The sequence below is a fragment of the Pituophis catenifer genome, unplaced genomic scaffold, assembly GCF_029215685.1.
Source record: "Pituophis catenifer annectens isolate HBS135680 unplaced genomic scaffold, rPitCat1.0.hap2 SCAF_2, whole genome shotgun sequence".
Lineage (NCBI taxonomy): Eukaryota > Metazoa > Chordata > Lepidosauria > Squamata > Colubridae > Pituophis > Pituophis catenifer.
Genome location: NW_027256882.1, coordinates 189,153,632 through 189,179,872, shown reverse-complemented (window position 1 = coordinate 189,179,872; position 26,241 = coordinate 189,153,632). Strand labels below are relative to the sequence as shown.

The 26,241-nt window shown below is 40.2% G+C and overlaps 1 protein-coding gene across 1 annotated transcript in view; it reads right to left on the bottom strand.

The window, feature by feature from the left end:
• The window catches only part of LOC139313036 (sodium/potassium-transporting ATPase subunit alpha-1), a 28,054-nt gene extending 5,917 nt beyond the window's left edge, over positions 1 to 22,137 (bottom strand). The window contains exons 1-13 of the mRNA XM_070938362.1: positions 21,945 to 22,137; positions 8,979 to 9,086; positions 8,520 to 8,579; positions 7,622 to 7,825; positions 6,596 to 6,709; positions 6,336 to 6,470; positions 6,093 to 6,210; positions 4,730 to 4,998; positions 4,423 to 4,621; positions 2,606 to 2,715; positions 1,377 to 1,511; positions 934 to 1,126; positions 6 to 181 (exon numbers count right to left, since the gene is read on the bottom strand). Coding sequence (XP_070794463.1) covers positions 6 to 181; positions 934 to 1,126; positions 1,377 to 1,511; positions 2,606 to 2,715; positions 4,423 to 4,621; positions 4,730 to 4,998; positions 6,093 to 6,210; positions 6,336 to 6,470; positions 6,596 to 6,709; positions 7,622 to 7,825; positions 8,520 to 8,579; positions 8,979 to 9,086; positions 21,945 to 21,956 — 1,833 coding nt within the window. The 5' untranslated portion in view covers positions 21,957 to 22,137. The remainder of the gene's footprint in view (positions 1 to 5; positions 182 to 933; positions 1,127 to 1,376; positions 1,512 to 2,605; positions 2,716 to 4,422; positions 4,622 to 4,729; positions 4,999 to 6,092; positions 6,211 to 6,335; positions 6,471 to 6,595; positions 6,710 to 7,621; positions 7,826 to 8,519; positions 8,580 to 8,978; positions 9,087 to 21,944) is intronic.
• Positions 22,138 to 26,241: the final 4,104 nt, after the last annotated feature.

Here is a 26,241-nt window from a genome sequence, read left to right as displayed (position 1 = left end):
TTTACCTTTATTCCAGCACTTCTGCATTTGCCAACAGCATCAGGCACAGCAGCACGAGGAGGATCAATCATAGAAATTAAACCAACAAAACACAGCTTCTCTACAGGGAAGTTCACCTCATCTGTATCAAATTGGAAGTCTTCAGGAAACTGTTCATCAGGCAGAGCCAGGTGACAGAAGCCTGGAAGAAATCCCATTTCAGTTATTTGTAGACAAACACACTAGGGCAGACATTCAGCAATGATTATTAATGATTAAATTGCCCAGTTGTGCATTTGATATGGGCACTTAGGAGGAAAATATTCAGCTGGGGACCCTCTCTGCCACATTACTGTACTGAGTGCTTGACCATGACATCCAAGCCATATCATCATCTTAAGTGATAGTAGTTCAAGCACTTCTCACCCACTGGCTAAGTATTTTCATCATAGTTTACAAGCATTTCATGCAATCTCTTGGCTATAAGGTAAGCCAGCTGGTAATGGAGTCCATAGGGATGGGGGTGAGGTCAGGAAGGCTGTCAAAAGAGATAAGATGGTAGACAAAGCAATGCAATTAAAGCCCCACCTCTGGGGTAGAGCTGTGGTGGTGCAGTGGTTAGAGTGCAGTACTGCAAGCTACTTCTGCTAACTGCCGGTTGCCTGCAATTTGGCAGTTCGAATCTTATTGATTCAAGGTTGACTCAGCCTTCCATCCTTCCGAGGTGGGTAAAATGAGGACCCAAATTGTTGAAGGCAATATGCTGACTCTGTAAACCGCTTAGAGACGGTTGTAAAGCACTGTAAAGCGGTATGTAAGTCTAAGTGCTATTGCTATTAACTGCACTGCCACAACTACTCTCTTGCCTTTTTAGGGCCCTATAGAGATCATGGCTGACTGACAGATTATTCTGAGAGAAGAAGGAACAAACAAGAATTCAGTCAGGCATCTTACCCAGAACTCTCTCCCCCAAGCCTCCCAATTCAAGATAGGCATTCTGAAATGCATCTTTGGCCTCCTCATCCAAGGGAACTTCTTTTCCATGCATCAGGATGGAACTGCAACGGTCGAGAATTCTCTCTGGTGCACCTTTCATCACCAATAGATATCGTGATTCTGACGTGTTTGGATTCTTGTGAATTGACAGCTGCATATTTTTAATAACAGTGTTAGTTAACTGCCTTTTGGATGGTATTTCATACATTGATTTGGAATATGCCTTGCAGATGACAAACACATAGAGCAAAAGAATAGAACCCTCCCAGCCAGAGCTATAATCTGATTGATACATAATTTAGCTTAACTGAGTTTGAGATAAACAGCAACACAGCCCAACATAAAAGATACTGAATTTGTTCCCAGGGAATGCCTCTGTGCAAAAAGCAGAGATTTCTTACTTGGTATTTATTGGTAGAGTTGAATGGGATCTCCACTACTTTGGGGTTCTTCTCCCTCAGTTCCTTGACAGATCCACAGCAAAGTTCAATGCATTTTAGAAGTGCAGATTCAGAAGCATCTCCTGCCACTGCTCTCTATCAAATGACACAGCAGTTCACAATAAGGATTTGAAATCTTTTGAAGGCAATTCAACCACCACCACCACCACCACCCCACTTTCAAAATAAGCTTAACTTTATCAACAAGACATATTTCAACATTCTCTGAGAGAAAACCAGTTAGGTTTCTTATTTTAAAAAAGAGGCTAGTGTTAAGTAGAAACTAACAAAAGTAAATATTTTTGCAGCAATACTGTAAAGAGAAGATAGGCAGGCTTGATAATAATTATAGAGTGGAACAGAACGTGCTCAGCACTAAGAGAGGGCATAAGCCATCTGTAAATAACTTTAAAAAAACATACGATACCTCAAGTCTCTAAGTTCTTTTTACAAGTTACTCTCAAGTAGTTAAAATGCATGTTCTCTTATTGCTGCTTGCCTATAAGTAGTTTGTTTTGCTGATGATACACCAGACTTGTATCATCTCCATTTCATTGAAATTTAAGGCAATCCAGAAGCCTTAGATGATGGAGCATTATACGATTGATAAATTTCATGTGTTTGTTGACTGCCAAGATCAGGCAGTTTGTCCAGCACTTTGCAAATCACAAGATCTAATTACCTATCCAGTGTGGGTTTTTCTCAGTTTAGGGGGCATCATTGTACTGTCCTTCTTGTATCACAGTTTAAAAAAACTACTGTTGGAAGAAATTTTCTTCTGTCATGGATAGAATTTTCAATAGATTCTTGATCTATGCACAAAATTTGTGAACTAAATTTCCATTCAAGTCTTTAGTAACCCTAATCAACAACACTGCATGCCATAAGACAGAGGTGTCAAACTGGATTTCTTCGAGGGCTGGATCAGCATTGTTGTTCTCCGGGCTAGTGGTGGGGGAAGTGGGAGGGAGATGGGATGGATGCCTCCTGCACCACCCTGCAGGCAAAACGGGGCGTGGGGGGGAAATGATGCTCATATTAAAGATGTTGCAATGTTGCCTTTTCTACTAGCAGAAACATTCTTATTTTCCAAGATGCCTTTTCTTTATGCTGCTTCACATTAACTGCAAGGCCACAGATGGTAGACAAATATGTGCAACTATGGCAACTGAACCAAGGGATTAACTCACCTTCAAAATGGGAACATTTTCTTGGTTAGCCTGAAATACAGCCCGGTTACATAATCCTGCAATCTTGGCTAAAGCAGTCCATGTTGGAGATGTTTTGTCAAAAGAAGCACCTAAAGGGAAGGAACCCATATGCTGTACACAATTCCATGCTCAAATCAGCATGCAATTAATTTCCTCTGCCACACTTTCCCCTTGTTTGATTTAAAGCTATTATGCCAGGCACAGTGGAGCAAAATCCCTCTCACAAGTTCTTGATTACAAGCTTAAATGCAGAAGAAAGATCCCTTCCTGGTCCACCACAGCTCTTAACAATAGCTGTAGGACTTCAGTCTTGATTAACTACCTTCTACATTTTCAGACAAACTGACCATTGCTTCTGTATCTAGAAAGAATAATTTAAGGTTCATTCTTCTAGACATAAACAATTAGGCTTGTGAAGAACTCCCTGGGTAATCATGTGTTTGTTTACACCATACATACTTTACTGATCTTTTCTTTTTAACAATAGTCTGTGGATTTATTTATTTAGTATGGTATTGCAATCCATGTTGCTATGTTAGTTGGTTACAGTAAAAGCAAATGGTAGGCTGCATATATGAAAATACTTATTACAATAGAAGGAGAATAATTATATAGCTTCAAAATATATGGAAAAACACATCAAATAAATCTATTTTCTCCCTGTTTTTCATTTTCAATTAAAAATGTTGGCCAAGCAGGATAAAGGATAAATATCTAATGTTATCTTTTCCATAGTGGTTTATGAAGAGTGAAGGATAAACTCATAACTTGATTGTTGTTTTCCATCAATTTTATGGAAAAGGCAGGGGGAATCCAAAAGGTCTCTTCTACTCCACTGGGTAAGAAACAATACACTACTCTCTATTATATAGGGATGAGGATGGTTGGGAAAAACCTCGATATTATAAGCCTTCAAAAAGTAGGATGAAAATTCTGGTGAGGCTTATTTCCAGCTCTTTATCCTTTCATTATAGTGACTTGCTCCTCTCCTTTGTCCATGCAAGTAGAAATATTGCTCTTCAAATGACAAGATTTTAGAATTAATGGAATTTAGAATTTATTTTTTCTCTGCAATTAAACAATCAACAAAATAATATTCTTCAATCAATGATCAACTTTTTTCAAATATATTTTATGTTTAATATTGTGCTTTAACATGGGGTTTTGTGTTCTGAAAAACCCTATTCTTAAATGGTTGTTTCAGATGAGTCTAAATCAGTGCTTCTCAACCTTGGCAACTTTAACATTTTTTTAAATTTTATTTTGATTTATATGCCGCCCTTCTCCAGAGACTCAGGGCGGCTTACAATGCGTTAAGCAATAGCCTTCATACTTTTGTATATATTTATACAAAGTCAGCTTATTGCCCCCACAATCTGGGTCCTCAGTTTACCTGCCTTTGAAAGGATGGAAGTCAACCTTGAGCCTGGTGAGATTTGAACTTGCAGTAATTGCAGGCAGCTGATGTTAATAACAGTGCTTTAGTCTGCTGCGCCACCAGAGCTCTTGGGCTTCAATTCCCAGAATTATCTAGCCAACATGGCAGGGCTGGCTGGGTAATTCTGGGAGTTGAAGTCTACTCCTCTTAAAGTTGCCAAGATTGAGAAACACTAATCAAGATTGACTTAAAACTGTATGTGAAGCATTGCAAATGTATTCTTTTTGGCTATTTTGGAGACAAAACAGAAGTTTTTACATATGGCTAGAAAGCTAGGCTGCCGGTCTGAACAAGTATTATCTTGACTATTAGCAGAAAGCAGTACCAAATTATCTCTTAAAGAAATCAGGCATTTTACCACTCTGGTTTTCTGTTGTGTCAGCTTCATGGATCTGGTTATCGAACCACATATGGGCAACAGTCATGCGGTTCTGGGTCAGGGTGCCTGTTTTGTCAGAACAGATTGTAGAAGTAGAGCCCAGAGTCTCCACAGCTTCTAAGTTCTTCACAAGACAATTCTTACGAGCCATGCGCTTGGCTGTGAGTGTCAGACATACCTACAAAATGAGGAAAGGGGAGATGAAGGCTGCCTTCCATCACAATTTATATTTCCTCAGATCTTTTATTAAGAAGAGTGTGCTAATCTCCTCTTTATGGCAACTTACTGTCACTGTAGCAAGCAGACCCTCAGGGACATTGGCAACAATGATGCCGATAAGAAATATTACAGCTTCTAGCCAAGTGTACTCGAGGATCAATGAGAGGATAAAAAAGGAAACACCCAGGAACACAGCCACACCAGTAATTATGTGGATAAAATGCTCAATCTCCGCAGCAATGGGAGTCTGTCCCCCTTCCAGCCCAGAAGCCAATGAAGCAATGCGGCCCATCACAGTTCGATCACCAGTGTTGATGACTACACCACGGGCAGTACCTGAAAATCAGAAGAAGGACTGTAATTAAACTCTCCCTTTTCTCTGTGTTATGTGCAATGCAAGCATAATACACAATTTTGGTTTTCAGCACAAACAAGGACATCTCTTCAGATGTTTCCCAGTCAAGTAGTTCAAAGATATTGCAAATGGTGGTACACATTTTCATCCCTCATGTATTAAGAATGTTTTATAAACTTTTATTTATTCTTGTTCTTTTTCCTCCTTGCAAAACTTGTCCCCATATAGGCATGATAGAAGATTCTTTGACAAGCTGTATTCTTTCAGGTACAGCTACAGAAATGATGTTCCAGCAATAATACCGTGTTTCCCTGAAAATACAACCTACCCTGAAAACAAGCCCTAGACCAATTTTCATGCCTGCATTTAATATAAGCTCTACCCCAAAATAAGCCCTAGTTAAGCCTGCCCAGGTGGGGCAAGGTGTAGGCGTAAAAATCAAGCTTGGGTGGGGTGGAGCTGCCCCACGCACACCGCACACACTTACCTTAGGACTGCCACAGCTTGGCCTCCCAGGCCCCAACATGTTGTGCCGCTGTCTGACTTCTTCTGTGGCCACTTGTGGCCAGACGCCATGTGGCACATTGCGCTGGTGCCGCAAGGCTTGTTGCACTGCCACTCACATCCACAATGGCACAATGCGCCATACAGCCTCCTGCCGTGAGCGGCGGCTCCAGCATGACAAGCCATACAGTGTCTGGCTGCAAGCGGCCACAGAAGTCAGGCAGTGGCGCAACAGGTGTTGGGGTATGGGATGCATGACTGCAGTGGTCCTAAGGAAGCAAGTAAGACATTCCCCGAAAACAAAACCTGGTGCTTATTTTGGGGCCGAAAAGAAAATAAGACCTGGTCTTATTTTTGGGGAAACATGGTAAATTCATGCTTTAGTTCAAAAAGATATAAAAAACCCCAATTGCAACCACTCTTTACATCCATCAGTTCTAAAATGTGCTAATAGAAGACATGATTTGCTAAGACGTTTCCTAATTTCTCCTTGAACAATCTATTATTTCTAGATTTGAGAACTGCTGTATTCTAACAGCCTTGTTGGTCAAATATTGGAAATTATATTTACCTTCAACACAATTAGTGGAAAAAAATGCAATATTTCTGGTCTCTAGTGGGTTATCATTTGTACAATCTGGAGACCTTGTCTGAGGTTCTGATTCACCTGTGAGAGATGAATTGTCCACCTGCAGGAGAAAAAGAAAAAAGTGCACATATGGTTTTATGGAGACACTGAGTGATACCATGCCTGGATCCTCTGCGGGACTTCTAGTACAGTCTCTTCATTTTTACTCCTTGAAGATATTCATACCTTACATCCATTAGCTGAAATAATTCTCAAATCAGCTGGGATTCTGTCTCCTCCCTTCACCTCCACTAGGTCTCCAACAGCTACACCTTCAGCATTGATGCTCAGTTTCTCCCCATTTCGGATTACCAAAGCTTGCTGCAAGAAGAAACAATGTTCAGTGACTATATAGGACAGCTCCATTACCAATGTGATCAAATATACATTAATAAATTGTAATTTATGTATTTTTTAAAAAATCTGAAATCTCAGCACTTTCATACCTGAGGCACCATGTTTTTGAAGGATTCCATGATCTTTGAACTTTTTGCTTCTTGATAGTAAGAGAAGCACCCAGTTATGATGACAACAGCAGCCAGCACAACACCTAGATATAACTACAAGTATATACAAGTATATGTGTCAGTCTTTTAAGTGATATTATTTATTCACACAAACCTCAATAAATTCTGCTCTGAGTTTGCAACATTAATTGTAGGCAATTATTTTAACAACAATGTTCCCAATGATTATGCTGATGAAAAGAATATATGAAGAGAAGAATTTAAAGAAGAAGAAAAAGGAGGACAGCAAACTATTTTCAGGTCAGAGGGAGAAGGGGCCATAACTTAATCTAATTCTTAAATTAAACAATATGAGAGAAACCCGTTGTGAAATTTTAAGATTTTGATGTTGAAATAGGCCCACCCTAAACTTAGCTGGCAAGGGCACTAGAAATACACAAATCAAGCTTTTACAGGCTGATCACAGATGTGTCATGCAGAAACCTGAGTTCAAAGGGCAAAATGTAATTTGAGCATGTGTAGTGGACATGTAGCACTTGTAGGGACCATCTTAAAATAACTCGGCTTGGATTGCTGAATTCTCTAGTTGCTATATAATCTTGGGAAAAGAGGCATCTGATTTAAGATGAATTTATGGGCAATGCACAAACACTCTAAATCATATTTTCAACTCCCACCTGGATTGCTGTTTAGCCTTAGATCATAGCCACCATGTTTATACTTACTCCAAGAGAAACGAAAGCCATAGCCAATAAGGACAAATCAAAACTTCCATTATTTTATGTTTTCAGGAGAATATAACCTTCCCCCAATTCTGGACAACTGTAAGTAGCTTTGAAGTAAAATCTTCCAGCAGCCTCTTCTGACAGACTTATAACCTTGAGGCACACAGCCAATGTGTTGACATATCATGATTTCCCATGATATCTAAACTGGGCTATTCAGTCATATCTCCCATTTTTAATCCCTTCCCCTCCCCTCCCCTCCCCTCCCCACCCCACGTACATTGTCATTATTAGGCTCTTCTCCTGTTGCAGCTTGAATACCAAACGCCAGAAAACAAAGAAGAGCTCCAATCCAAAGCAGAAGGGAGAAGCCTCCAAAGAGCTGCCGGCAGAATTTAACCCATTCTGGGGTTGTGGGAGGGGGAGTGAGAGCATTAAGGCCATCTCGAGCCAGGATTTCTGCAGCCCGTGCAGGAGTCAGTCCCTAAGACACAGAAAGGGAATGAGGAATTGAATTACAGAAATGCAACATGGTGGTTACTAGAGTGTGCTATAGTTGTCACACTGTAACATAGCAGAATTGCTTTCTTAAGTAACAGAGAAACGTCAGTTTTTCATTCATTCATATTTTCAAAACAACTTTTTCTAAATGACCTTAGTCATTGAAAAATATGTTCCTTTTACCTACTACAATTATTTGAATGTTGCCTGCTTGAGCTATTTCATTTTATAATAATGGATTAAAATGCATGAAACCCAAAACATTAAAAACATTAAAAACATTAAATCTAATTAAAAAAAACCTGTTGCTTTCCAATATTTTCACTGATAAAAAACCACAGTCCTTAATATTATAATTATCATAATACTATCTATTTCAAGTATGTGACAGTCATAACCTATAAATGATAGTAATAACATTAACAGAGTTGGAAAAGATCTTGGAGGTCTATATATAATATATATTATAAAAATGATCTTGAAAAGCTAGAAGATTATCATAGAATGATCCTCTAACATCATTCACAATGATTCAATGGCAGCAGCATTTCACAAAAATGCTCAAATCAAGTTGGGAAAGAGAATATAACTTCTGAATTATGACAAGAACATGAACCTGCTGCCAAGCATTTTGTACTTTCAAAGCAGAAAACTCCATCCAAACTTGACCAACTTACCCGGCTGAGATCAGTTCCATATTTGCGATGAAGTTCATCAAGGCTGAGTTTGTGATCATCCTGCAAAGTCAAAAAGACTAGTGAAGCCACATTTAGGTATCCAAGGATATTATCAATATATTGATGGAGTTTAACCGTAACAATTGCTGGAAAGAATTCCAAGTCGATAAACAAATTAAGTTTACCTAAAGTTTAAGCCTGGGTATGTCAAGGGGGAAGAAGGCACTATATGGTGTCAATTACCAAATTATCATTTTACTACCCTACATCCAGAGTTTTGATGACAGTGAGATGGCAAATTCTCTAAGCCAATTTGGAATACTATTAAAATCCATCATAGATCCAAAATGGTCCAATCCAAGGTAGTCAACGTAAAAGTCAGAAAATTGACAATTCGTGCCAGCTTAAGCATTATGTTAATTTCTTCATCCCTACACTGTGGACAAAAATTGTTCTTACCAGTGAAACTTCTTTTTTTAGTTCATCCATATCCTTTTCTTTTTTTCCTTTTTTCTTCTTTGCTCCATTCTCAGATGTAGCTGCAGGTTCATACTTGTCACGTCCAGTCTATATGAAAGTCAGAGACACAATAAAAGAACTGTCTTACACTGAACCAGGTCATTACTTTTATTTTATTTTAGTTATTTGAATTTATTTACCACCCAATTCCAACTGACTAACCTATGCAGTTCTGTATTTTCAACTTCTGATCAGCCTTTCCAGGGCTTTGGACAGAGGTTCTAATGCTACATCTCCCCCTCAGAGATCTTTGCTCTTTTATGTAAAAATCCTAAAAACAATCATTATAGGATACTCAACCCTTCTCAAATTTCACAACATATTAAAAACAATGGTCTGTAATGTGCACAGAAGCCTACTGCACATGTCACAAAACACAATCATAAGACTTCATTTGTAAAGCTGATTTTCATCACTCTTGGGGCATAATACTAAGGTGTTTGGAGCCTGAGTATGGTTCAGGATGAATATCTATGCTTTGAAATAGTGTCTGTATCAGGGGTGTCAAACTCAATTTCATTGAGAGCCACATCAGGATTGTGTTTGACCTTGGGGGGCTGGGGTGGGCTCGGTCAGCTTGATATCACTCGTGTCAGGGGTGCCTGTGGTGGCCCGAGCGCTCTGCCAGAGAAAACAGGCTCTAGAGCTCCATTTTTGCTGGCAGAGGCACCATGGGCCGGTCCTTTCCTGTTTCCAGGGTGGCCCCGAGGGCCAGATATAAGCACCCCGCGGGCCGCATACAGCCCACGGGTCTTGCGTTTGACACCTCTGGTCTGATACAGCATTATTTCTGACCAGTTAGCAAAATAAAAACACAGAGATAACTGCTTTTTAAAGTGCTTATTCTACCGGCTTGTTTCATACATGACACTACCGATAATATAGTCTGCTTGATTACAGTATAGCCTGCCCAGCTAATCATAGTTAAAACATATAACTACATCATACAATTATAGTCATGATATTAGGCTACTCACTTCTGGATAAGGGAGTAATTTAATAAAAATAAATACAGCATATAAGAAGCCTTAGAAAACATTATTGACTATACATTTGAGGTTAGAGAGATGGTTCTTTAATCTTACTATACCATTTGGAATGTTGCAGGATCCAGTCTGGGTTGGTCACTGGTCTGGGATCAGAGGTTGTCTTCCAAGCTTTTGAACTCATCCTGGAGCCCATCCTCAGGGAATTTCTTAGAGATGGGCTCCGGCATGAATCCGAAAGCTCGGAAGACAAAATCTCTGATCCCAGTGAGCGACCCAGATTGAATCCTGCAACATTATCCTGGGGCGCATACACTCGTCTTCATTCATTTGGAATGTATTTCATGTAATGGGTAAATGTAATGTACTGTTACACATAAATACTTCAGTCCTAAAAATTTCCTCTTTCCAGAAACATCCTATTTTGAAAGGTAGCATGTGCATTTTTAAGTTAAATCAAATGCAAATATTAATAAAAAATTAATTAGTTCTGCGTTTTATTATTTGAACTGCAACTGCCTTATGTATAATGCCTTTGTTTCAAGGAGATTACCGTAAATTGTTTTTAATCCATTTTTTTTCTTAAGAATGGTAGTTTCTAAGATCAGTATGTACAAATATTTACAAATCCTATAATGAAGGAACAAACTTTAAACTGAACAATGATCTAGACAGGACATTTAAATAAATATTTTTACTATATCAAATAGACCATGAGGAAGAAAAAAAAAAAGAGCTCAGGTCATTTTGAATTTAGCCACTATTTTTACTCATATTCTGCTCCAAGGACTTTTCCATCTCTCCCAACAGCTATTATTTGAGGAGTATGTGAAAACTACAGTACTGACTGCATTCCAAGGACTAGGACTGCATCGATCAGGATGGCCTCTTTCCCATTCCTCTCTAGACATTCATCCTTCCTCTAACTCAGGGGTCGGCAACTTTAAACATTCAAAGAGCCATTTGGACCCATTTCCCACCGAAAAGAAAACACCGGGAGCCACAAAGATCCTAACCGGAAGCTCCCCGTTCAATTCTGGAGCTAACTGGAAGTCCGGTTCCCCCCACCATAGTCTCCTCCTAGCGCGGTGTCTGTCCTAACTGAAAGCCCTATCAATTGTGGAACCAACCGGAAAGCCCGCCCCTTGCCTTAGAGTTTCCTCCTGGTGCACCGTGCTCCCCCCCCAACCAGAAGGTCCTCTCAAAATTGTGGTGCCGACCAGTGATCGCGAACTGCAACAGAAGGATGAAAGAGCCACATGTGGCTCCAGAGCCGCGGGTTGCTGACCCCTGCTCTAACTGTTGCTTGCAGGGTCCTGCCTGGATCCTGATACCGTCCCTCGGGAGAAGGGCAGTATAGAAATAAAATTAATAAATAAAAATAAATAAAAACTCTTCCTAGTCTTTATCATTTGTGACTCCTGAGTCACAAATGCTCTATTTCACACATACTTTATTTCACAAATACAGTGAAGGGTTTAATTAATGTTTTAAAATTTTATTTCTTAGCATATTCTTGAAAGGGGAAGCCTTAAGAATAGAAGTGCTGAGATTTAACATAATGGAAAACTAAGTTCCCTGCTCCTCCTGTTGCCTAAGAAGGTAAACAGGGCCGCTCACACTTTTAAATAAATTGTGGAAAATCTGGGTCTGGTTGCCAATGGTATCCTTCATAAAGCTTTGCAGAAGTTATGATATTATCAAGAGAAAATGGAACCCAGATACCTGGGTAAAGCATTATAGGACATTCAAGGAGTAGTACTTTGTTCATGTTTTTCACACACTCGGGGCTATGGAACATTTTGAAGATCACTGAGAGCTGGAATGGAGCTTTTGTTCTCTGCCCCTTATCTGTTAGAAGGTAAAGCAGAGCTGAACATTCCTGACATTCCCTTCACTGTATTGTTTCCCTTCTTAAAAGAGGGGAAGGGGAAAATTTTCAAAAAAGAAAACGTCTACATTCTTCGGAAGAATGGCATTTCAGTTACCCCAACTGCTTATTTTAAATACAAGGAAAAAATCTTAGATTATCATCAGGTAAGGGCACAGGAAACTGTTTCAGTCAGAATCACTTTATTTTCCCCATACACACACATTTCAATTTAAAAGGGAGCACAATCAACAATTGTTATTTTAATGCCCCAATTCTCTTCCTCCTCCTCACCATTTCAGAACACACATTCCTCCCCTGAACTACATGAACTACTGGCTTGAATTCAAATCCTTTGTGTAATATCATGGCTGAACAATTGCTTTCAAAATTTTCTGTATCAATATATGCTGATATTTAATTTAGATGAAGCACTGGAGTAGCACTTACCTACTTCCTTACTATGCAATTCAATCTACAACAGGGCAGTGTACTGGACACAATTAATCAGGAGGATAAGGTCTTATTTAATCCACTACTTTCTGGTAAATATGCAAGAAATTCCTCCAATTAAGATCAAGCCCGGGCAGAACAGGGATTAGGATGCCTGCAACTAGGATTTTGTACTTAAACAAACATTAGTCTATGATTGCGTATAAGGAAGGAAAATTGATCCAAGTATTCAATAAAATACAGCAAAGTTGCTTAATTACCAGACCCACAGTAGATTTGTTAATTAAGCTCTTCAATATTAAAGGATGTGCTTAGTCATGTGATATATTCACCCAAATGGCAAAGTCTGCCCATACATGTAATTTTAGAAGTACAGTCAAAATATTTACTTATGCAAAAATTATGGTACTGTTGTAACTCAGGCTATGCAAAACAATATTACACACCCAGCCAAGTTGTATTTCAATGAGATAGATGCTATGAAAGCTTTAAAGATGTCAAGAATTCTTCCATATTTAATGACTTGCAAAGTTAACAATGTGCCAAATCAAAATCTGAGGGGGAAGGTGTAGGAGGGCTACTCTTTCAATCTGGACAAGATAAGAACAGAGAGGACACCAGAACAAAGTCCCTGGGAATCTGTTGTTATTATAATGACATCATAAAAACAGGCTCTCGAGAGTTAGAGTTAGCTACTGTTCTCTAGTCTCAGCAACGCTTGCAGAACAATTACTTTTATATGGTAATTCATGGACAATGAACTTTTCCCCTAAAGACTGGAAGAAAAAAGCTACAAATACTTTTTTTTAAAGTAATGGCATATACAGGGCACAGAGGAGGGATGAGCAGTATTCCAGACCCAAAGCAGAAAAGATGCTTTAGAGGGGGATGGCTATGTTGACAATGTCTCCTTATTTCAAGCATGCATTCTCTAGGATCACATGGCAACTATGTGGAAAAAAAGCTTTTTTTAAGGTGGTGCCAGCCTCCCCTGCAAAGCACCTTTTCTTTTTCATATCCTAGAGGATGCTGCTGTTTGAGAAGCCCCGACCAAAGATTAGCATTTAGTCACAAGGCTAGTGTACAATGAGAAAACAACTGGATACTGCAAACCTCAGAACAAGATTTCACCCACTCCGAGCCAATATTAATCTCCTTTAATTGGATCTTTTAGGCATACCACAAATTATTTCAGAGACAGGTAACTTTCTTTCAATGTGGGGGCTGAACTTTTTTTCCTGCAAGCAACCCCCCCTCCCCATTTTTTGGCTTACAAAGACCACAAAAATTATAGACATGACTTCACAGGAAAGTGAGCTAGTATTTTCTTCCATTCTAGTGTGTGTTTGTGTGCTTGCCCACCACAAACTGGGTAACAAATATTTGTTATAAGTCTTAGAATATTGGCAGCTCAGACTTTGGGACTGCAAAACAGACTGCATACCTCTACTATTCCTCAGCAGAGTTATGCTGCATCTCTTGTCTGCCTGTCTTGAAAGTAGCCATGCCTTTTTCCAAGATTGTACAGCAGCTGCAGTGCAGAGGCCACCAGGAGAACCCAGGAAAAACGGGCTCCTCTTTAAAGAGTTGCAGATAGAAGCTCTATGCTTCGAAGTCTCTTTTTATGCTTGGATCTGAACTATCACAGATCCCAGTTTAGACCAGAGACCAGAGAATCAATCCCAAGATTGTAACATAGACTGGGTAGTTTAAAAAAAACATCCTGGAAGAAGGCAGAGGCAAATCACCTTCCTACCACAGCTCTGAAAAATACATTAAAGTGGCTATGAAGTCACCAGGAATCAAGCTTGATTATGAATAGAAAACTTCCTTTTTCTATCCCTACTTTTGGTTGCCACCAGGCACAATTTTTTTTTAATTTCAGAACCAAAAATAAGTGATTTCCTTAGAACAGAGAGGCATGACTGACATGAGGTCGAAAGCCACCTACATGTACAAACTGGAAAATAGGGATGTGCAAAATTCTGCCTGAAACAACACGTTTGAGGGGGCTGTGCCTGAACTAAAACATGCATAATTGAGGTGCTTCAGTTCATGTGTAGAACAAGAGAAGAGCTGTTTTGCTCCGGGCATGGTCTGAAATACAATTATTCTGGGAAGAACTGGTTTGAGGAGGAAGAGCCCAACCTATTGGTGATAGCAGCTGAGGGGAGGGAAAGAAGTGCTGGGAAGATGAGGCCATGTGGGTCAATGGAATATGCGCACTGGGACACCGCAAATGGTGACAGTGGCAACAACCATGAGAAGAGAGAGGAAGGAGTTGGGAAGGGCGGAGAACAGTGCAGGTGGGCCAGTCGAATATGCAGCTGCTGAAAGAAGCAGGGATGGTACATGCCAGCCTAATCCACTTGCACCATCCAGATACTGCTTCACCTGAATCTCTGTACAACCAAAGCATTCTGAGTTTTTGATTCTGCCAAACCATGGTGCATCTAAAATGATTTGGAAAGATTTCTGGGGCACAATGGTTGGCTCCAGATCAAGAGAGAATTTAATTTTCCATTACATGCATAGTGCATACCCCTACTGAGAAAAAAGGACTTCATTTCTACAACAGGCTTTACTGCGCCTGCTACAATCTTCAGTTTCAACCACAATTGAAATCACCAGGTTTTATATTACAAAGTCCTTTACAACCTGAGAAGGCATTGTTCTGAGCAGTTCAGCAGCCACCTCATACATGGTGTATCTATACAGTATTTACAACTTTCTATTTCAGAACTTTCTAATATAATAAATATAATATATAATATAATATAATAAATATAATATAATATAATATAATATAATATAATATAATATAATATAATATAATATAATATAATATAATATAATATAATATAATATAATATAATATAATATAATATAATGGTACTGTAATTCCACCAAAAAAGAAGCATTTGTATTTTACTGTATCTTCTGTTTCTACCTAATTTTTAGAATGAATATTAGCAGCCACTGTCTACATGCAGCCTTTTTTTAGCTCTTGAAGTTCCCAAGACCAGTATGGAAGAAACTGAAGTAAAATTGTACTTCTGACACATTTCACAGAATACCAGAAAATTAATCCCTTTAAGCAGCAAAAAAAAATCCCACTCCAATGTGGCTTTGTGCAATTGCATTACCCCACGGCAGTCCAATGTTCATTCCCCCTTCCCAGAGTAGGTGAAGTTCTTTTTTGAAGATGGACAAACTGCTGTTCAAATGTCATCCCACTTCTCTTTCCTGTGTTGCCTTAAGTGGCATTTTTCAGGTACAAATTATATTCTCAGCAAAGGAATGAAAGGCCACTCCTGTGCTCCAGTGAACCAGAAGCTTGCAATATTTCTAGGCTAGGGGGCCACACCTAGATTGGCTGAGGTGGAACTATTCCTTATGTGACAAATTTTCTCTTGAGAGCTTCAGGTAAGTGGGCCTTCCTTCATTTGTTTCTTTCCTTTCATTCCTTCAGGCCACAGCTCCTCTTCTCATGCTACTGCTCAACAGCTGTATACTCTCCATTTGTAACACAATACATAAGCACAAAAGGTATTCTTCCATGTCAGTCAGTATTTTGATTTGTCTAGTACACCAACATTGCCAGAGAACAGCTTAAGTGAACAAAGTCAATAATTTCTACTTATTTCTTATTAAGTAGGGGGGGGGGGGTAGGCCAAGGGACACAATGGGAGCTTCTCCCCCCTCATCAAATATTTTTTTTCCCCATTTCAAATGTTTGTTTTCCATTTGGAGAGTTTATGAACAAAAAATAGGGGTTTAAGGCAGCCATTTTTCACTTATATGCCCATAAAGCATACATTTAAAATACCTTTTTACCGTGTGCTATCCAAATTTTTATACATTGTGCACTGTGCTTTAACAAATGTGACTTACATGAGACAATAGCTAAGTCAATGTAAGGAGATCACAGCTGTGGAAGTTTATTCCCTTGACAAAAATGATCCCTTGGTAAAAGGTATTATCTTTAAACTTCTACTGAGAGCGAGATGTAGGAACAATTTACAGCACAAACACCTTGACTACGGTATTGTTATTTCATGCCCAAATGCAGCAATTAAATTTCTGCACTGTGTCACAACAGAATGGCAAGTATGCTCTCTCTCCCCCGCACACTCTTATTTTCTTTTCTTATGACAAAATTAACTTTCATAAACATATTGATTTGATTTAAGACAAATTGCATAGTTTTTTAAAATATGTTTTAAACTCAATTTGAATCCTGCAAAAAACCCGAAGACTAATTTGGACCAAGGACTATCTCAAGATATGGGCTGGAAGCACTCCTGAAATCAGGTTTTGCAAAAAGTGCATTTTAACTGGAAAAACTATGCCTCTCCTACCTATTTTGGTTCATATATCAGCATTTGTATAGATTAGCCATCTCAGGCTGCAAGATGTTTTGGATACATCTCTCATCCCAACCATGCTTGCCTGGGCTTGATCAGACTTGAAAAAATCAAAGCCTTTTTGACTAGGAATGTACAAAATTTGAATTAATGAAGAATTAGGTATGTTAGGGAGATCTATGGAACAAACTCTTTCCCTCCAAAGTAAATCCTATGTTCTAGAAATGCTTGATGGTATTCTGAACACAGTGTTTGTGTAAAACTTACCCATTCCTAGATTCCATTTCCAGGTCAATATTTTTTTTTGATTATGTGTAAAAGCTTTCAAGATCATTCTGATTTTTTTAGATGGAAGTGAACAACTCTGATGATGTTAAAGGGAGTTTTTCTGGTTACTTCAGTATGTTACAAGATCATCACTGGTATGAAATATTTCTTTCTGTACTTGTGGGAGGTGGGAGGGAGAAGATACTGGAAATCCTAAAAACAAGGGCACTGTGGCTAGATTCTAGAAAATTGTTTACCATCTTTTTAACTACCAAGAATTCATTTGAATGAATTCTTAAAATATGTTTGATTTTGCAACCACCTCTTCATTGATTTTTATGTTTCACTAACACAATTCCTTTGTTTTCTTCCCAGTGCTATAAAATACTTTGCTATAAAGAGATTTTAGTTACAGAAGGGGAGGACAGTTCAAGTGTCAAGCAAAGGACACATAAAAGTTGTCCTCTAACATAGCTCAACTACATATGGTTAAAACTGAAAATAGTGCACTCAAGAAAGAAAAAAAGCTACTGGCTAACATCCATATCCTCAATTAAATGGGAAGGTTCCCATTTACATTTACAGTAATCATCTATGCAGGAAAGTTATGCCTTGCAACTATAGATGAATTACTGTTACATAAGAGCCAAGCCCAAAGATCTAACTCACTCAAAGAGCAACAAGATAGGTTCAAGTACTTTTCCATTTCCTTAGTGTTGAAATACATTCATCTGAGTTGCTAGCATGGTTGCTACTCTTCATTTGAAATCCAAATCTGACTCTTCTGAATCAAAGATCCCTCTGTGATTTGCTTAATGAAGTCAGAGCTAACAAGGAAAATTCCCAAACTACAGAATCTCAGCTTTGTTTATTTTACCAAGGAAGTAACAGAGCAATCAAAAGAAGCTCTTACATTTCTTGCAATAAAGATAAAACTTCAGAGCTGAAATACATACATTGTATGTATATAATGTATACATATATTGAAATGAATTAAGCAATCTAGTTGTTGCAGAAGCGAAACCTATGTTCCCAAGCCTTAACTAATTGCTTACACACAAACACACACCCAAAAGCTACCAATTGCTAATATAAAGCTAGAAAGTTTATAAATATATTAAAAATTTTACAGGCAGACATCTATACCAAGACTTCCGTTTGCCATTCAGAACTATGGTAAAAAATATTGGTGATTTTAATCAATCCAGCAAATGCTAGCCTCCTTGGCCATTAACATTGTTTCCTCAACACAGCATAACTGCATCTATAATTCTCAACATTATTTTGAGGCAGTAAATCCTAATAAATCTGGTACATCTTCAGAACTATATTGAAAATGGACTTTTGGGGAACAATTGGCAAATTGAAAATAATTCTGCTGAGAGCAGAGCTAACTGGTGGAAGCCCTTTAGAATTCTTCTCATAACAAGGAGCAGTTTTGGGATCATCCACAAGTTACTTCTCATAATGTAACTGGAAGACAATGGTCTCTGTTGAGGGATGCCCAGACCATAGTTGGTGCCTTTATGGATATTGGGTTTGTATATTTCTTTTTCTAATCACTTTTGGAAATTGCTTATTAATTGCTCTTCAGCTATTTGGAACCTCTGGAATGACAAGTTTTGTACCACTTAGTGAGTCTCCTTCAAACTTCCATGAAAGAAATTTTAAATGCAGGTTTAAATCTGTTTTTGGTTTTTTTTTTTTTTTTTTTTTGTTTGTTTGGAATAAGCGTGAAAGAGTGACTAGAACATTGATTCTGGAAAGTTACAGGCCAAGCATCCAGATGCACTTGAAATAAGATTTTGGAATTTAATTACAAGAATCCTTCCTGTGGGAAAATGCTATTGCTTTGAATTATTTTTTAAAAATTGATAGGATGGGACTTTAAAGGTTAGACACTAGAGAGAACCAGAATGAACTAAGAAACAGTTAAATTTCACTTATTAATACAGAATGGAGGAAAATACTTTAACACTGCGTGTATTGAAGGATATTGGCAAACAATGAATTCAGAAGTTAATTTTAAGAGTGTATGCCATTAGAGACAGTGTTTAAAAGGCGCTGTGAAAGTGGAAAAATTTTACCAGGTAAGATGGAGACTGATATGAAACGTGGATTTAAAAATGATAGACTAAAAAAATAATACAGATAACGATGAATAAATGAAAGTGGCTGATGATATAAAAATAAACCAAAAGAGCAATCTGGACAACTTTCCTATATTGGATTTACAAGAGAGACTGGTTAAAGTTTTCAAGAATTTTGTGAGAACTAGCAAAGAAGAATGACAAGAAAGTTCTAGAACCATGATGGCAAACCTATGGCATGCGTGCCAGAGGTGGCATGCAGAGCCCTCTCTGTGGGCATGCGTGCCATTGCCAGCTGGTCTTCAAGTTTCCAGTGCTCCGGCGCACGCATGCATACATGTTCCGGTTTGGGCACTCAGTGCCGAAAAGGTTCGCCATCACTGTTCTAAGGCATTATTTCAAGGAATTAAAGAGCAAGATTGTTAAAAGTAAAAACAAGGAATACAAAATTGGTTTATTTGATCAAGGCTAGAATAGATATGTTGTTATCTCTAGTAATGGACTTTTGCAGACTAGGACTTGAACAATGAGGTTTTAAGGATTTGTTTATAGATAAAAAATAAGATACGAGAAGAAAAATAATTTGCTTAAATAGTTTAAGAGAAGGTGGTAAGTTACTAAAATTGTTTATACTTGTGTAAATACTTTCTTTGTATTTCTTTTCTTTTTCTTTACTATCTAATTTTTCTTTTTCTTTTTCTGCATTTTCTTTTTATTCTTTTCTTTATTTTAAATCAATTTTTATCTTTTTAATTGTAATGTTTAATAAAATTACTATTAAAAAACTGGGAAAGCAAAGAGACTAAAAGCTAAGAAAACACTAGATGATTCTTCTGCTTCTGTAACTGCAGTTCTGTGAAAACCAACAAACATTCCTAACAGTCAAGCAGCTTAGTTTATTCAATTACATGATCAGGCTTTATGCTGCGATTCTTTAAAGCTCCGAACTTTCACCCAAAAGGCATTAAAAATAACAGTATCCATTCTGTCTGAAACAATCACATACGCATTTGAAAATGAAGCAAGCTGTTGCATCAAACCACAGGATTTTATAGAAGTTTCCACAATGTGGCAACAGCCTCTCGTTTCCACCTGCCCTACTTAATGAACCACTCTAAACAACAATCATTCTACAGATCTAGGCCCTCAAGGCCTCTGCAGAAATAGTGAAAGAAAGCTGCTCTAACAAGATTCAAATATTCAAGTACACAAACACGATTTCAACATTAACACAAGGAAGAACCTTTCTGTTTGTGCTATCTGAAACAGCCTATGGAGTGCCCTGTTGGAATGAAGTGTTTAAACTACTGTGAACAGTCACCAATCAACCCAATGACCTTGAACCAATCTTTAGACCAGGAACGAATCCTAAGAGGCTGGGGCAAGGACATTTAGAGGCAGGGGCAAAAAACACCAACCCCCAAAACACAGACATGGCTCACATTCAGGTCTAAACCCATCATGCTACAGACAAAAACTGGAGGCATAACTAAGCCAGCATTTTTCATTTAGGATACTTTCCTCGGGTTTCTGATAGTTCTTCTAGGCATGGTCTGATTAAAAAGCATCCAGATTTCCACAAGTGAATGAGCAAACAAAATGGCAGCACTCTGCTAGTAAATTTTCGCCTAATCTCCTCTTCAGGAGACAACTGAAGTACAAGAAACCCTTCATTTAAAAAAAACATACTGATGATTCACTCCTTTTTTCAGATTGGAAGGTTGCTTAGAAATAGTTACGTCCAATACAGAAAAGCTTGCAAAATGATGTCTGAACCGGCCTGCTTATCTTTTTCACTTTTCTAAAGTCATGGCTAACTCTTCTAACTTCGTGGTTGGAAAGTTATGCCTTTTAAAAGCTATTCAAGCGAAGGAAGTAATATTTCTCTCTACAGGCATTCCTGACTAAACAAAAGATAAATGTGATCTGTGTGCCCGCATGTTTTCAGTTATCTCATGTCACAACATTAAACTGCTAAATTAACAAATAGGTAACCGTCAATTAACACATTAAACCGAAGAAGGAACCGGAACAGAAAAGATTAACCGGACAAGACGGGGAGGGTGAGGCCGAATGGCATGCATTTCAAAGCCAAAACGAAACTCTCCTACATGGATGATAATTTCTTAATGTCTCCAGGACATAACTTTATCTAAGTCCATATATATATAACTCAGAGAACAGTTTGCCACCTGTGGGATTTCTATTTTTTTAATCGGTTTTTCCAAAAACTAACACGAACCCTCCGCTCCGGAATTCGAAGAATACTTCGATTCTCGCCGCCTTAGGCGCGCCATTCTGACTGGCATATTCGCGAGGCTCTCCACCCGTTAAAACCAAGAAAAGGGAGGATATCACTACGGAATTTCCCGAACGCCTTTCCGGAGATCGTCGGCCGGCCGGCCTGCCCGCCCGCCCCTTCCCACCAGCGATTCGCTGCTTTACGCTCCGGCAGCCTGTTTGCGCACCGCGAGCTGCCGAGGGTGGAATTATCCGCCCCACAAGACAAGATCCTGTTCCGCTTCTAAAAGAACCTCGTGTTTGGGGCACGTTCTCAGCTCTAGTTTGTAGGGCGGCGCTTTTCAGTCTGGATGGCAGCGCCTCTCCTCGGTGCAAATTATGCCGGACGGCAGGGATCGCGGCAGCGCGCCATCCATCCTCAGAAAAAAGGCGCCCGTTCAGCGGCCGAGCAGGCGGGGGCTGCGCTGGCCATCGGTACCATTAAAGGAAAGAAACTTCCTTTGCTAGCAACAGGCGGTGCTACGGCGGTTCGTGCCGCCGAGGTCCAGGCGATTACAGCCTTCTGGCTAAGAGACGCGACCGAATTCCCGCGGTGCTCCCCGACCCCGGCCCCGTCCTTTTATTTTCCTCACCCCTTTGCTCATGGTGGCGACTGCCCGCGGTCCTTTCTGGGGCTACTGTCGATCTCTGGGAAGCGGGGGGCGGCAGATAGAGAAGGAGAGACTGCCACGTGTGCGCTGCAAGCAAGGCCGGCTGGGGAACGCTTGTTGGGCCGCCCCCCCTCTTCAGCGACCGCTTGCCGGAGCACCCGCGGAATGCAGCCGGAGTGACCGCCTAAGAGCGCCTGTGCCGCTTAAACCCAGCTGGCTAGCCTCGTCGGCCCCGCCCTTGAACGGTGTTGGCTCCGCCCTGATGGAAAAGAATGGGTAGGTGGAAGGGCCTCTCGGGCGGTTCACGTCGGTGGAAAGGCCTGGCGGGCATTGCTGAAGCGATTTTTCTCGGTTCCCGCGCCGCCGCCGCCGCCTCTTTCAGAAGGACTGGGGAGCTCATTGTTCCCCAGTTTCTCCATTTAAACGAGATTTATAACCGTGTAGCCAGCTTAAAAGAGAGATTTGTAAGTCTCGATACTACAAAGTTTAAAGGACATTATGGACAAGCGATTAAAGTTGAGGACAGTTTCTAACAAGTATGAAGTAGAACATTAGACATTAAAACAGCAAAACATTTGAGATCTACTTTTAACTTTATACGAATACATCAGCTTTTTTTCTTTTATATTGAAACACTAGAAATACAATGATGCAAAAGTTTTCAGGAAATGTATTTTTTAGAATGTCCAGAGATCATTGCACTAAGCATAGCAAACAGTATGTTCCCTCTAGGAATATGAAGGTGTTCTCCAAGTGAGTATTTTTCATGTGAGCGTGAATGGGGTGACTCCCAAGTTTAGGAAACAGATGTGTATATGGAGCCATTTTCATCTTGCAATATTTATTGGTGAGCAATTTGTTTTTCTCAATCCATTCCTACTTTGGAACATTTGACTTCTTATTAAAAAATCAAAGTAATCTGTCTTGTCTGTATAAATCTGTCAGCGGGGAATGAAGAATCACAGAATTGCGTATTTTGTTTAAAACGATGTGTCTTCATCAAATTGTGGAACATTTAAGAATGGTGGGACTTTTATTTTCCTTTTGCAGAAGATGTAGACATCAGAAAACACATTCACTGTCCTGTGAAAAATCTCCTTTGTCCCAATCTGTAATTATATAAATAATACGTAATATTTTAAAGGAAACTATTTAAGGGAAAAGTTATTGCATAATGTAAAATATAAACAGTATAAGAACAGAAATGAGAAGTATAAGCTTTAATTCTCCAGAATGGCATCTAATGTCCCTAGATTTCCAATCTATACTCCCAGCATGATTGCCAGCGGAGGCAATGTTGTGTGGGGAAAAACAAGAATACTGTTTCCATCACTTACAGTTCACTTATGGAGAGTTCCTGTTTGTGAATGGTGGAAAGGTTGGAAGAATGCTATGGGAGTGTGTTTAAGAAAGAAATAGAACAAACAGGAAGGACTTTGTTTTCTTTATTATACTTTCAAGAAAAGAAAAGCACAATTATAAGTACCTTCTATGCCAGGGGAAAGGTTCATAGATCTAACAGGGCAACTTTTAAGATTTATCAAGTCTGCTAGCAATTATTTCTTCCTAGTAACCACATGGGAAGAAATAACTGCAAAAAACCATCAAGGAAGTATAATCAAAATCCTGAAAGGTTAGAAGCATTTCCCATATCCATCTTTCTAGACGATGGATATGGCTTGGAAAAGAAATAGTACTTGTTATACTGTTTCTTGATGGGACTGATTTGATTTTCAGGACCAGGAGCTTGATTATCTAAATGATACATTGTTGATGTGAAATGAGTTGAACCTCAAAAATTAATAGAAGTGTGTTTGGCCATAGCATGGTAGCTTGATCAAGAGCCTTTTAAAATCATTTGTGAATTAGAGATGAAAACCTGAATCACAAGTTTTTGCACTATAGAAAGATTTAGATATTTTAGAAGTTATAGTTTTAGAGTTATAGGGCTGGAAGGGACCCTGGAGGTCTTCTAGTCCAACCTCCTGTCCATGGCAGAAGTCCTTATAACATCCCAAACAAATGAATGTCCAATACTTTCTTGAACACTTCCAGTGATGGACCATCCACAACTCCAGGAGGCAAGCTCTTATTTAGTTGTTCTCCTAGTCAGGAAGTTTCTCCTTAGTTCCAGATTGAACCTCCCTTTAACAAGCTTTCACCCATTGTTTCTTGTCCCACCCTCAGGAGGTTTGGGGAATAAATTGACATCTCTCTCCCCACCCTTCTCTGTAACACCACCTCAAGTAAGACAGCTATCATGTTTGTTATGTCCTTATAAGGACATCCGCCGGGGATTGGCTAATCCTCCGGCGGGAGATTTAAAGAACTGTCATTGGGCGGCTGAGTCTGCCGGAGCGTATTTAAAGAATCCCGGCAGCACAGCCACTCGTCTTATTCTTGTGCTTAAATAAAGTGCTGAATGGACCAGAGCTGGTCACGTCTTCCTTTCCCTGTGCCGATCTAACACTGGCGATGAAGGAATCAAGAACCAAGCGACGAACCTCGTGGCATGAAGCCAACCTCAAGAGCTAAGTCACTAGGCAGCTGAAGTCACTCGTAGGCAGTTTCCAGTGGCATGGCAGCAGCTGAAGCCACATTGCTGACCCTTGCCCCCTTCCGCCCAGGGAAGGAGAAATGGAAGTCCTACATGATCAGATTCAGGCAATTCCTGAGAGGCAACAACATCAGGGATGCTGACGACGACTGCAAGAAGGGCATTTTCCTGGCTAACTGCGGCATTGATTCCTCGAGATGGCCATCGACCTGGTGGCACCAAGGGACATCGAAGAGCTGCCATGGAGGGACCTGCAACAGATCCTGCAGGACCACTATGCCCCAACGGGAACACCGGTGGCAAATCAGTTCACCTTCCACCAGAGGGATCAAAAGGAAGGTGAAACCATCAAGGAATTTGTGGCCGCCCTGCGCCAAATCGCAGCCAGCTGTGAATTCGATCACGTGGACAATGCCATAGCTGACCGCATGGTTTTTGGCATGAGGGACAAAGCCCTACAGAAAAAGTTCCTGAGCAAGAAGAAACTCATGTTCAAGGACGTGGTGGAGGAAGCTACGGCCTCCAAGACCTCCGAGAGAGCAGCAGTGCTCCGGGCAAAAGGACTCCATAAAATTCACAGAGCTGCACAATCATCGACCGAGGATTCCACAGCTGGATCGGAATCCGATGAAGAATCGGCCGTGCACAAGGACTCCAGACCCCCGAAGCGGGAAAACGTTCAGAAAAGCGACCGGGGGGAGCGCTGTGCCAGCTGCAGAGGGGACCACGCCAGAGCCAGCTGCAAGTGGAGGGATGCAACCTGCAGACGTTGCAATAGAAGGGGGCACATCGCCGAAGCTTGCAGAGCCGAGGAGCCAGTCCCGGAGCATCCAGCCACCGGCCGTGTGAAAATTGGGAGGACAACGCGAGGTCATCCAAACGGTCTTCCTACCAGTCCAGACGCGGTGAGAGTGACGGAGGAGAGCAGTGCACCAGATGACCATAGACTTCTCCGATGACGATGTCACCGCCACCAAGTGCCACGTGATCGTACACTTGGAAGGAACCCCATGTTCAATGGAGGTAGATTCAGGCTCAATCTACTCCATTATGGACTGGCAACATCTCCAGCGCATCAAGCCAGACATCCGCAAGAAGGACCTGAAACCCCTACGTTCCAGGCTAGTCGACTTTGGGGGAAACCCCATCGGAGTTCTGGAAAGAACCTCACTTCACACCTCTTTCCGTGAATTCCAAGGTGACCTCCCCATCACCATCATCGAGCACAGCCGCCCGACCCTGCTGGGCATGGAGTGGTTCAAGCCACTAGGGCTCGGGATACAAGGGGTTAATCAGATCCGGCAGGATGAACTCGACACCCTCCTCGAAGAGTTCAAAGAAGTCTTCGATGGTAAGCTGGGGAAATTTGTGGGAAAGCCCATTTCCTTCAATCTTGATAAGGCAATTACACCCATTAGACTTAAGCTCCGCAGAGTTCCGTTTGCCTTGAGGCCCAAAGTAGATGCTCAGCTAGATAAGCTGATAGCCCAAGGCGTTTTGGAACCAATCGATCATGCGGCATGGGAGACGCCCATTGTAACCTCATGAAGCATGATGGATCTGTGCGCATCTGTGCCGACTACAAGTGTTCCATCAATAAGGCCCTGTCACAGAGCGCATACCCAGTTCCAGTGGTGCAACATCTGCTGCATTCACTTGGGAGTGGGACAATATTCGCCAAATTGGACCTGGCCCAGGCTTACCAGCAATTGCCAGTAGATG